General features: G+C 43.2%; 1 protein-coding gene across 1 annotated transcript in view; it reads right to left on the reverse strand.

Annotated features, from left to right (window-relative positions):
- Positions 1 to 10,613, reverse strand: part of il15ra (interleukin 15 receptor subunit alpha) — a 97,887-nt gene extending 87,274 nt beyond the window's left edge. The window contains exon 1 of the mRNA XM_048554537.2: positions 10,230 to 10,613. Within this exon, the coding sequence (XP_048410494.1) occupies positions 10,230 to 10,293 (64 nt within the window). The 5' untranslated portion in view covers positions 10,294 to 10,613. The remainder of the gene's footprint in view (positions 1 to 10,229) is intronic.
- Between the last annotated feature and the right edge of the window lie 2,960 nt (positions 10,614 to 13,573).

Below are 13,573 nucleotides of genomic sequence, written 5' to 3' on the forward strand. Positions count from 1 at the left end.
CTGATTTCCCTATTGAGTACACTCCTACTGCCCTTATGCTCTTCGAACGAAACGCTTGATCCCTGCTGTCCAGACCTGACATATGCCTCCTTCCTTTTCTTGACCACAGCCTCAATTTCTCTAGTCATCCATCATGCCCTACACCTACCAGCCTTGCCTTTCACACCAACAGAAACATCTCAGGACCATCTCATTTTTTAAGGCCACCCACTTTCCCTCTGTCCCATCACCGACAAATAGTTGCCCCCCAGTCAACTTTTGAAAGTTCTTGCCTAATACCGTCAAAACCAGCCTTCCTCCAATTTAAAATTTTAACTTTTAGATCCAGTCTATCCCTTTCCATCACAATTTTAAACCAATAGAGTTACAGTCACTGGCCCCAAACTACTCCCCACTGACACCTCAGTCACCTGCCCTGCCTTATTTCCCGATTTTTGCTCCTTCTCCAGTCAGTATATCCACACATAAAATAAGAAAATTTTCTGGTACACACTTAACACTATGGCACTCCCAGTCAATGTTTGGAAAGTTAAAATCCCCTACCATTACAACCCAAATATTCTTACAAGAGAACTGAGATTTTCTAACAAATTTGCTTCTCAATTTCCCGCTGAGGAAGGTTGGGGGGGGGTGGGTGGGGATCTATAGTACAATCCCAGTAAAGTGATTGTCCCTTACTTATTTCTCAGTTCCACCCAAATAACTTCACTGGATGTACTAGCTAGAATATCCTCCCTAAGTACAGCTATATGTCATCCTGAAGCAATATGCTATCCCGAGCCAAACACAGCCTCCCCCTGCTCTCTTTCTTTCCTACAGCTGCCAGCCCTGTCCATCCCTCAACCAAATCTCTGTAATAGCTATGATATCCCAGTCCCATGATCCTAACCATGCCCTGATTTCATCTGCCTTACCTGTCAGGTCTCTTACAGTGAAATAAATGCAGTTTAATTTATCAGTCCTGAGATAACAAGGTGTAGAGCTGGATGAACACAGCAGGCCATGCAGCATCAGAGGAGCAGGAAAGAAGAAGGGTCTAGGCCCGAAAAGTCAGCTTTTCTGTTCCTCTGATGCTGCTTGGCTGCCATGTTCATCCAGATCTACACCTTGTTATCACAGAAAAAGGTCAGTTTTTACATGGAAGAATAATGATGACAAAACAACAACACATTACTGTTTACGATTTCCTTAAAGTTATACTGAGGATAAAGATTAAAGTTGACTTATCCTAGCTGTCACTCTATTGACATATTCAATTTTCACTTCTGCAATTTCCATTGCCAATGGCCAAAGATTCACCCTGAACAATTACTTTCTTTATTGAGTGAGCTGAAACCACCAGTAAGTTTAAAACCTGAGGAACAGCATTTTAAATTACTCAAAGCAGCTTCCATTCTACAATTTTCAAAGCCATTAGAATGGAATCAACCTGTCTGGGGGTAGCCCGTCACCTAAAACTATCTATTTAGATGAGTGTGAATGACTCATCTCCTGAGTTGTTGACACAATATTAAAACAGTTCCTGTATGTTCAACTGGGTGTGTACCAAGCCATGAGACACAATCACTTTGGACAATGGACCCTGGCTGGGAAAGGAATTCCTCCAGTCAAAATCTGATCATTTCATTGAGTCAAGTGTAACACAGAAAGACTCCCTTTGGCCCACCATGACCATGCCAGTCATCATGCACCACTCTAATTCAGTCCCATTTTTCAGTACCTGGCCCGTTGCCTTGTACACTATGGACCTTCAAGTATTCAACTAAATACGTCTTAAATGTTGTGATGGCTCCTACCTCTACTGTGCCTTTCAGGTAGGGACTTTCAGATACCCACCTCCTTCTGGATGAAATTAAAATCCCCTCTAAACCGCTTGCTCCTTACCCTAAACCTATAGCCCCTGGTTAGTGACCCCTCTACGAAGGGAATTTCACTTCTCCCTGGCGCTTCTCTCTATGCCCCTCATAATTTTGTAGACCTCAGTCAGATCCACACCTGGCCTCTCTCAGGACCTGAAATCAACTTGTTTATGGCCATTGCTGGGTGACAGGCTAAATCAAATCAGCAGCTGCAGACTCTGGAAAAGATAGAAACTATCTGCCAATTTTTTTTTGTTTGGCTCAACGCAGAATCCAGAAAGATCATTAAATCCAACCTGAAACAATCCAGCATAAAAACTAAAAGACTAGACCTGCTGGCCTTTTCCAGCACCTTTGTTGCTGTTCCTGAAACAATCCAGGCCATTCATCAACGGAATCTGTACACAACTGTCTAAACCTTTCCAAATAAAAACCAAAAGTACTGCGGATGCCGTAAATTGGGAATCAGAATCCGAGGAAGAGTCACTGCTCCCGAAACATTAACTCTAATTTTTTTTCTTCACAGATGCTGCTGATCTTTTGCAGCAACTGTCTTTGCTCCTGTCTTAACCTTTCCTCCCTCACCCCCGTAAGCTTCCTTCTGTCAGTTTGTGTGTGTGAATGAATGTCCCCGAAACAGCCCGAATCAAAATCGGAAATAGCTTTGCAGCTAGAATACTCCCACTCCTCATCCTACTTAACCTCACTGCAGCTTTCAAAATTGTTCACCAAGCTGTCCTCCTACACTGTTCATATTTGAAGGGGGTGAAGCCTGGTGAACATTCAAGTTCATGCTCGGCTAACCTGTAATTGATAAAACTAGAGTAGCTGCGTTGCTTCCAGACATGTATTTTTAATTTGCAACAGATTTGTTCAACTCATCAAGTGAAAACAGTTATGGTGATCTTTTGTAATTGTTTGATTTCTAACATATAATTAAATCTGATTTGTTGGTTATAGCCTCGGGTATGTGGCTTGGTAATGTATTGTTTCCACTTAAACAATAAAGAAGATACAGGACGCTGCATGTCGTGTTCAGTCAGCAACTGATAGCAACAAGGCAGTTCTGTTGGAGCCAAAAGCCACGTTCCAGTCTCAGCATAGATAATGGACAGTACAGTGGCTAAGTGGTTAGCACTGCTGCTTCACTGCACCAGGGATCTAGGTTCAATTCCAGTCTCGGGCGACTGTTTGTGTGGAGCTTACACTTCTCCCTGTGTGTCCTCCGGGTGCTCTGGTTTCCTCCCACTGTCCAAGGATGTGCAGGCTAGATGGATTAGCCATGGGAATTGCTTAAGGTAGGGGAAGGTGGGGGAGATGAGACTGGGTGGGACGCACTTCAGAGGGTCGGTGTGGACGCAGTGGGTCGAATGGCCTTCTTCCACAGTGTAGGGCTTCTATGATAAAGACATCCATCCATGGCTAAAAGTAATATGGTGGCTGTAATCCCTCCTATTGCTCACCAACTCCCTTCACTGAAGCAGGAGTTGGAAGAACATTCTCGAGGGCTCTAACTGTTGTTCCAGGTGTGTGTGAGGCACTTGCTGATCAGCAACAAAAACATCCCTCACCAACAGTTGTTCAATAAACTGAGTAAGATGTTAGAATGAAAAATAAAGAGTTTGCATTTGTATAACTTTCAGAGTATGAGGATTTGCACTATCCAGCCAAATTATAATGCAAGAAACACAACCGCCAATTTACATATAGCACCAGCCCACAAATAGCAACATACAATGACTGGATCATCTATTTTAATTACATTGGTTGAAGGGTAATTAGTTGTCCAGCCATGATCTCTTTGAATCGTGGCTATGGGATCCTTTATGTCCACCTGAGATCGCCTTAATTTAACATCTCATCCAAAAGTTAGCACCTCCAACAATGCAGTACACACTCAGCGCTGTACCGGAGTGTCAGCCGACGTTCTCGTATTCACGATCTCTTGGATAGCGCTTCAGATCGTGACCTCTAGAGCTAGAGGCTAGAACGCTACCCACTTAACACGTGCTGGCACCAAATAACGTGGAGATGGAATGACTGAGGTTACTAGCAATTCTGGTCTTTCTACTCAGAAATATAGACAAAGAGAAGCTGCAGCACGGCTTGGGTCTCAAACTGAGGAGACTTTTGGAAAGCTGATGAGGTATTTCTTATATATTTTATTAGATAGTGAGCAGTGTATTAAGTGATATCTTATAATTCACACATTAGACTTGTTTAGAATAAAACTGCAGCTTCAGTCTGCTTAACCATATTGTATATTCATTACTGATCTTCTACCTTACTTCACTTCATTTTCTGACCCTATCCCCATCTCACTTGATTCTGTTTAAGTTTTTTTTAAGGGAACAAAGGAAACATATTTTTCTAAATTTCAGACTGTGAGCAGACATTTGTCAACCCCAACATAGAACATAGAACATAGAACATAGAACAGTACAGCACAGAACAGGCCCTTCAGCCCACAATGTTGTGCCGACCATTGATCCTCATGGATGCACCCTCAAATTTCTGTGACCATATGCATGTCCAGCAGTCTCTTAAATGACCCCAATGACCTTGCTTCCACAACTGCTGCTGGCAACGCATTCCATGCTCTCACAACTCTCTGCGTAAAGAACCTGCCTCTGACATCCCCTCTATACTTTCCACCAACCAGCTTAAAACTATGACCCCTCGTGCTAGCCATTTCTGCCCTGGGAAATAGTCTCTGGCTATCGACTCTATCTATGCCTCTCATTATCTTGTATACCTCAATTAGGTCCCCTCTCCTCCTCCTTTTCTCCAATGAAAAGAGACCGAGCTCAGTCAACCTCTCTTCATAAGATAAGCCCTCCAGTCCAGGCAGCATCCTGGTAAACCTCCTCTGAACCCTCTCCAAAGCATCCACATCTTTCCTATAATAGGGCGCCCAGAACTGGACGCAGTATTCCAAGTGCGGTCTAACCAAAGTTTTATAGAGCTGCAACAAGATCTCACGACTCTTAAACTCAATCCCCCTGTTAATGAAAGCCAAAACACCATATGCTTTCTTAACAACCCTGTCCACTTGCGTGGCCATTTTAAGGGATCTATGTATCTGCACACCAAGATCGCTCTGTTCCTCCACGCTGCCAAGAATCCTATCCTTAATCCTGTACTCAGCTTTCAAATTCGACCTTCCAAAATGCATCACCTCGCATTTATCCAGGTTGAACTCCATCTGCCACCTCTCAGCCCATCTCTGCATCCTGTCAATGTCCCGCTGCAGCCTACAACAGCCCTCTACACTGTCAACGACACCTCCGACCTTTGTGTCGTCTGCAAACTTGCTGACCCATCCTTCAATTCCCTCGTCCAAGTCATTAATAAAAATTACAAACAGTAGAGGCCCAAGGACAGAGCCCTGTGGAACCCCACTCACCACTGACTTCCAGGCAGAATATTTTCCTTCTACTACCACTCGCTGTCTTCTGTTGGCCAGCCAATTCTGTATCCAAGCAGCTAAGTTCCCCTGTATCCCATTCCTCCTGACCTTCTGAATGAGCCTTCCATGGGGAACCTTATCAAATGCCTTACTGAAGTCCATATACACCACATCCACAGCTTGACCCTCATCAACCTTACTAGTCACATCCTCAAAAAACTCGATAAGGTTTGTAAGGCATGACCTACCCCTCACAAAGCCGTGTTGACTGTATTTGATCAAGCCATGCTCTTCCAGATGGTCATAAATCTTATCCCTCAGAATCCTTTCTAACACCTTGCAGACGACAGACGTGAGACTTACCGGTCTATAATTGCCGGGGATTTCCCTATTTCCTTTCTTGAAGAGAGGAATTACATTTGCCTCTCTCCAGTCCTCAGGTACGACTCCAGTGGAGAGCGAGGATGCAAAGATCTTCGCAAGTGGCGAAGCAATTGCATTTCTCGCTTCCCAAAGCAGCCGAGGACAAATCTGATCCGGGCCTGGCGACTTGTCAATCTTAATGTTTGACAAAATTTTCAGTACATCAGCTTCCTCTATCTCTATCCATTCCAGCATGCACACCTGCTCTTCAAAGGTTTCATTCACTACACAGGTCGTTTCTTTCGTAAAGACAGAAGCAAAAAACTCATTTAGGGCTTCCCCTACCTCCTCAGGCTCCACACACAAGTTCCCTATGCTATCCCTGATCGGCCCTACTCTTTCTTTGACCATTCTCTTATTCCTCACGTAAGTGTAAAATGCCTTTGTGTTTTCCCGGATTCCTTCTGCCAAGCCTTTCTCGTGCCCCCTCCTGGCTCTCCTCAGACCATTTTTGAGCTCCTTCCTTGCCTGCATGTAATCCTCTCTAGCTGAACTTGACCCTAGCTTCCTCCACCTTATGTAAGCTACCTTCTTCCTTTTCACTAGAAGCTCCACCGCTCTCGTCATCCAACATAAACATTTTGAAACCATTCACCAAAATTAACAAGAAAAAAAACACCAAAGCAATTCTAAAAACAAATCAAGGTTGGGAAGCAAGTGATTGTCGTCAATCTTAGTTCTCCTGCTATTCCTCACCTGAAGCAAGATCGGATGTTCTTGATTGGATGGACAGTTGGCTGGGGTGAGCTGCTTTTTTTAAAAAAAATCAAGGAACTAAGGGACAGAGATTCATCAGAAAAGCTTAGCAGGTCTGGCAACATCTGTGGAGAGAAAGCAGAGGGCAGTTGATCCGAAACGCTAACTCTGATTTCTTTGCACAGATGCTGCCAGACCTGCTGAGCTTTTGCAGCAATATCTCTTTTTGTTTCTCAATTACAGTATTTGCAGGTCTTTCAGTTTTTATTGAGAGATTTTCATTGTTCTTTTCGATATGTGGCACAGCCAGTTAGTGAGACTGTGTTGCTGAGCTGCTCCAAATGGTGCAATGATCAGCTGGGTTGAGCCTGATAATTATCACTTAAACAAGCATATCATCTGACCATTATCACATATCTATATGGGGGAGGCTGTGCATAACGTGACTTCGAGATTACAACAATTACTCCCTACAATACAACAGTGGCCACACTTCAAACATGTGCTTCACTGGTGTAAAACGCAAAGTTTTGAGGTTGTGAAAGATGATATACTAGTGCAGTCAGTCTCTATATCTTTCTTTGTGAAAAGGCACTGATTCTGACATGTTAAAGTGAAGAATCTAGATTTTCTGACAAAACTCTAGCCCCCGAATATGGAAACAATCTCTTGTATCTGGAATGAAGATGTGTTTCATGTATATTGTGTTAGATAATGAGCAGTGTATCAAACGACATCTTTCTTAATTCTCGTTGAGAAAAAAAACTGCAGCTGTAGGCCGTTTGACCAAGTGTTTTAAAAAAGGGAAACGTAAACTGCTTAAAACATCTCTGGCCATGCTGACATATAGAACTTATGATATTTGAACATCATGAGAAACACTAGCCACACAACCAAAGGCAGCATGAGGCACTTCAAATATACATTTCTCACATGACAAACTGTAGAAATGATCCTCAGACAACATTACAAACTTCCAAAGAGCACAGACATAGTTTGTTACCACATTTAATAAAATTACTACAATATTACTGTCTCACAAGTGGATTGCAAGCACAGAGCAAATTATTATATCAAGCTCACAAGATGAAGAAGCTCATTTGCATCATCTCAGAATCCTAACTGTGCTCAGTTGTAGCAATCAATTGTCTCTTAAATATTTCCTGGGCTTTTTTTTTCCTCTCACAAGAAGTTTACTTACATGTACGTTCCCCGTGTGAAGAAATTCTGCACATCAGTCATAAAATAATATGCAAGCTACATACAAATAAAATTTACTATAACTGGGGGAGGTAGTATTATTGCTAGGCTTTTAATCTAGAGGCCCTGGTAATATTCTGGGGACCCAGGTTCATATCCTGCACATGAAATTTGAATTCAGTAAATATCTGGAATTAGGAGTCTAATGGCGACCAAGAAACCATTGTCAATTGTCGAAAAAATCTCATCTGATTCACTAATGTCCTTAAGGAAAGGAAATTGCTGTTTTTATCTGGTCTGGCCGACATGTGACTCCAGACCCATAGTAATGGGGTTGACACTTAACTGCTTTCTGGGTAACATGATGCCCACATCCCGTGAATGAATTTAAAAAAAAATCAATTTAGCCTGATTTCACAGATTAATTTTAAGTAATATTGTAAATTAATTTTCACTGCATTCCTAACAGTTTCATACAGTTCTATAAGATAATCTCAGGTTCTCCCATCTTTGAGTGAGTAGTCTAGTTTCACACCAAGCTCAGAGCTTTGGCAATAGGTAATGGCATCAACGCTCTGTTCTGTATTAAATGTACTTTAATAGCTCCACTGTTTCTTTGCAGCCAAAATAAAATGCATTGTTCAAGGGATAGTTTGAATAGAGCTCTGAACAAATTAATCATTACCTTGAGTTACTTTATAGAAAACATTACTACTGGCAAGCTCCTTTTGAAGTGAAGTTGAAACCTACACCGCTCTTTAACTGGAGCTGGCACTGAATCCTGGAAACCCATTCTAATAGCTTTCTGAGTGTACCTGCATTATAGAGATTGCAGTGATGCAAGAAGGCAACTCGATGTCTCCCTCTCAAAAGCAACGCGAGATGGGCATTAACTGTGACCTTGATCTTGTGTTGCACGCTGATACATTCCAAGTTTCAGTACTATGTGCTGAAGGATGCGCTAAAGCTTGGGGCAGCTGCCACCAGGGGAAAGACCACTAGCGAAGGTCTTTCTGACAAAGTATAATTACAGTCTGCTATATTTTGCGTTGCCCTTATAGCTTTACCGGGAATACAAATAGTTCCCTTTCATGTTTAGAAAATACATGTTTCTGCTGCAACTGGAGTGAAGCTCTACTGAGGAATGTCAAAATTCCACTGTATTTTTGGCAAAGCCTGGATGGACCTGCTTTGTACTTGATGCAAGTTCTGAGGAAAGTTCACCGGACCTGAAATGTTAACTCTGATGCTGCCAGACCTGCAGAGCTTTTCCAGCAACTTCTGTTTTTCTACTTGATGGATAATTTCTGAATAAAGCATTTTGTTAAAGTAAAAGCTTCGATGAAAACCTCCCCGAGAACACAAAATTCAGAGATTCTGAATCCAGGACAGTTGTGCTACTTAGAAATCTAGTACCAGAATGCTGAGTCCTTCCCTCCTGAACTTTGACTCAGGTATTTGTGACAGCCTGCAGCAAGTAACTCACCTCCTGGCTCCCTAGTCCCTGCCCACCATCTGCAAGGCACAAGTCAGGAGTATGTTGGAACAGATCTCACTTTCCTGCGTGAATGCAACAACGCACAAGAAGCTTGACACAATCCCATTATCTCTCCCACAACAATGCAGTCCACCTGACTGGCGCCATATTCACAAATGTTCACTTCCTCCATCACTGACGCTTAGTATCTAGAAGATGCACTGCATAAATGCACAAGAGCTCCTTAGTGCCTTGCAAAACACTTCTATCTAGAAGGACAAGGGCAGCATATACATTGGGAACACCAGCAATTTCCCCACCAAGCCACTCACCAACGTGACTTGGGCCTATATCACTGTTCCTTCAGAGTCAAAACTCCCTCCCCAAATTCATTTGGAGTGCGCATTCATCAAATGTGAGGGAAAATATGTTCACCCAAAAGGTGGTGGCAATCTGGAAGTCACTTCCTCTAAGGGTGGTAGAGGCCGAACGTCTCATCACACGAAGAAGTATTTAGAATGTGCAGTTGCAATCTATAACTTTATGGGCTTTAGCTCACCACCCCCTTCTCAGGGGAAACCGGCCAAGGGCAATAAATGCTGGCCCAGACAGCAACGCCCACGTTCCCGTACACAATTTTTTTTAGGGATCCTACCCTTCGCGTCAAGCCTCCCAAAAATATGTAGGGTGCCAAACTTACTCCCTCCCCTTGTTGTATTTTCGTCTGTCATTTACGCTGTGTCCCAGAGAGTAATTCCACTCTCTCAGATCTGGACATGCCTGTCCTAGATTAATTTCCCAGAGTTACAAACAACTACTTAAGGAATAAAAGTAACTGTGCGAGTCTTTCGGGAAGAATAGGACCGCATTGTTTGGGATATTTTGTTCATAAGTGAGCAACGATGACAGCTCCAGGAATAGTTGCAACCATGTTGAGCCCCGGTTTAGAAATTTCCCCAGTCTGATAGAGCAACGGGAAAAGAAGGACGTACATTTGGGAAGCGCCACCGGCGTCCCGGGGCGCACAGGATAACACTAAGTCACCACTTAGGGGGGAAAGGATCAATCCACTGTGTGTAACACTGAACACAAGTGCATCTCTTGTGGCTAACAGCAAGGTTGGTCTGTACAAGGCAGCGCCCCACTGCATTTACAATGTGCTTACCTTTAAAGGCAAGGACAGCCCGAAATATTGACCACAGCAGGAACAACTGCTTGATCCAAGCCATGTGGAGGGCAATCGACAGGGACAGCTCAGCTTCTTCTTCCAATCCCAGCACGGAGTGCTTCCATCCTCGGGGCTCCTCGCTTCGTTCCCCTTTTGAAACAGATCTTTTTAAAGGAGGATTTCATATGAGCATTGCACAGGGCCGTCCCCGCCAGTCTTACGCTGCGACGGCAGCTCAGAAACATCATGTAACTTTCACTTTCACTTTATGTTATCTACCTTTAAAATAATACCCCATTCCCTTACCCTTTCAGTGTGAATTTCCTAGAAACCGGATCCTGGAGCCAGATGTTGGGGGCTTGGCCTGGAACAGACTAAGGAACAGAGTACATGCCCCTCTCACCCAGTGTACATGGGAAGCTTGCTATTTCCCGGTAACAATCAAGAGAAGCCGTTCGATGCAAAGAAATCGTGTTCGTTGCTGGGAAATCAGCCGGGCGTTCGGTTTGGTGTCAATTTACACGCCGGCCTGGAGGAAAAAAACGACAAATATATGCACACCTGCCAACTGCCCTGTCTGGCATTTCCCTGCTGAGTTTACTTATGAACAGGCCCTCACGTATGTGGGATATTCCCCGCCGCATGGTATATATGCACACCTGCCAACTGCCCTGTCTGGCATTTCCCTGCTGAGTTTACTTATGAACAGGCCCTCACGTATGTGGGATATTCCCCACCGCATGGTCCATTTCACCCCAAACCTTCCATTGACACGGACCTCCCTGTCTTCACCCACACCCTCACTGAAGCACACTGCCAGGGGCTAAGCCCTTCGTCCCTTACACGTTAGCAGAGTTGGGTGCTGGGGACAAGCTTGCTATCAGGCGGGTCTGGGTCAGGGTGGGGGCTGGGTGGAGTGGTACTCAATAGGGGTAGGCCTGACAGTGGAATGACCTGGCGAGGCACTAGAGCCAATGCCATAGGGTCTGGAGCCAACTCTTGTGAAATGCAGCCACTTCCAGGTGAGAGCTGGCAAAGACCCTCATGGCTGACATTAGGTAAATCAGCACAAACTAGAAAGTCAAACTGTGGAAAGTCCCACTGACTAGACAGTGAGGATTGGAATTCTTATTTCGGACTGCTTTTCAGGATACTTGTTGGAGCATAGGCTGTTCTACTCTTAAATTTTGCAGCCATTGTAAGGGATCTCGCCACAAAAAATTCTTGTTAACCTGCAGTCACATAATCTGGTGCATAATCCCTATGCTATAAAGTCAATAAATATAGGATAATCTTGATCTCATAAAACCATAAGATTTAGGAGTGGAATTAGGCCATTCAGCCCATCAAGTGTGCTCTACCATGCGATCATGGCTGATGTGTGGTGTTTTTCAACCCCATTCTCCTGCCTTCTCGATAAACCCTTGATCCCTTTGCTAATCAGCAACTTATCTGGCTCTGTCTTAAATATCGCAGCCCTCTGTGGCAGTAACTTCCACAGAACCACCACCCCCCAGTTTGGTTCTAAAGGGATGTCCCTTCATTTTGATGCTGTGCCCCTGGGTCCTAGTCTCTACTACTAGTGGAAACATTTTCTCCAGATCCACTCTGTCTAGGCCTCTTGATAATCTCCAAGTTTCAAACAGATACCCCCCTCATCCTTCTAAACTCCATCCAGTAAAGACCCAAAAGCCCTTATCTGCACCTGGTATGACAAGCCCTCCATTCCCAAGACCGTAAACTTGTAAACCTCCTCCGGACTCCTTCCAATGCCAGCACATTCTTGCTGAGATATGGGACAAAAAACTGCTCTCAATATTCGAAATGCAGATATTCTGACATTCTGGATGCTGACTGAGAGTGTTAAATCAGTGTCAAGGACTTCCCATGTGTAAATTAAAGGGTGACCCGGTCAAGTGACCTCTTATGCCTGCCATTAAAGCTGCAAATGGATGATGGCAGCAGAAAGGTGAAACTAAAATTGTGTGAATTTTGAGACCTATATGAGAATGAGCTACTGGTAATTAATAAAAAATCTTTACTTTGTACAAGTGGGTGAGGCAGTATAACTTTGAAACTTCCAGTCCCTGTTCCAGTGAAGATAACAGGCAATTTGAGACAAAAGTGGAACTTTTTTTCTGCCTCAGTCGCAAAATTATGAGTTAGTTTCAGGTTAACTCTGTAATCACTATTGGGAAAACTACTACAACATTGTATTGCATCCTAGACTTCACTGAGAAGCAGAAAAGCCAGATGGGAGAAACCCACAAAATTCAAAATGGGTCCTTTTGTACTTTGCATGAACATTATTTTTGAACCACAGTAAGTACGTAGCATGAGAGCTCATGAAAAGAGGAAGAAAATTGATCAGTATTACTGAATCATCAGGATGAACATTAAAAATGTGGGTATATGTCAGATGACTTCATCAGAGGTAGAATTGGTAAAGAAAACATGTTAACAAAAATAGAACATAATATGCTGGGAACAGTGGTGCTCTAACTGGAAAAAGCAGAACCATTTGGCATGCAAGGGCCCAGGGCCCAGGAGACAAATGTGTTGAAACTTTTAGAATGATGACTGCAGAAGGAGAGTATTGAGTGAATGTGAACTGTCAAGGACACCTGTAAAACCCCTGAAAGTGGTGAACCAAAGTTGAAGCTGTTGATTATAAAGTTGAGGTTATACTTTAGAACAATGTGCATCCCCCAAAGGGGAAACTAAGCCGTTAGACTAATGCAATGTGACAAATGAGTTCAGCAGACACTAAGCAAGCTTGCTGAGGGTTCATAGACCACAAAATCATTACAAGAAATTAGTCTGTCATTTATTATTATCAGTTTTAACTTAGCCACGTTATGTCATCAATTTTAATCAATTAACCGGTGTGATTGAGTTTATTTTTCAGAAAAAAATTGTTTCAGCTTAGATATGTGTAATGATCAAGCAATTAAGAAATTAACATCATACTGTATTCTATTTAATTGTGGTTAACACCAATTTAACAACATGCCAGCCTTTGGCTCTGGCTGTATTTCTTATAATCAAATGGGATGTGTCCCAATTGTCTTAGGCCAAAGAAATGTCAAGATTTTATAACTTCACTAAAGCGTAAATGCTGCGGGAGATGCACTCTTACATTTTATGGCTGGATTACTAGACAAATATGAGACAATATGATTGTTGATTGTCAAAACGAATGGCCCGAAACGTCAACCGTCCTGCTCCTCTGATGCTGCTTGGCCTGCTGTGTTCATCCAGCTCTGCACCTTGTTATCTCAGATTCTCCAGCATCTGCAGTTCCTATTATCTGCTGTGAAAGTAAGATAGTTTTGGAAAGT

The sequence above is a fragment of the Stegostoma tigrinum genome, chromosome 25, assembly GCF_030684315.1.
Source record: "Stegostoma tigrinum isolate sSteTig4 chromosome 25, sSteTig4.hap1, whole genome shotgun sequence".
NCBI lineage: Eukaryota > Metazoa > Chordata > Chondrichthyes > Orectolobiformes > Stegostomatidae > Stegostoma > Stegostoma tigrinum.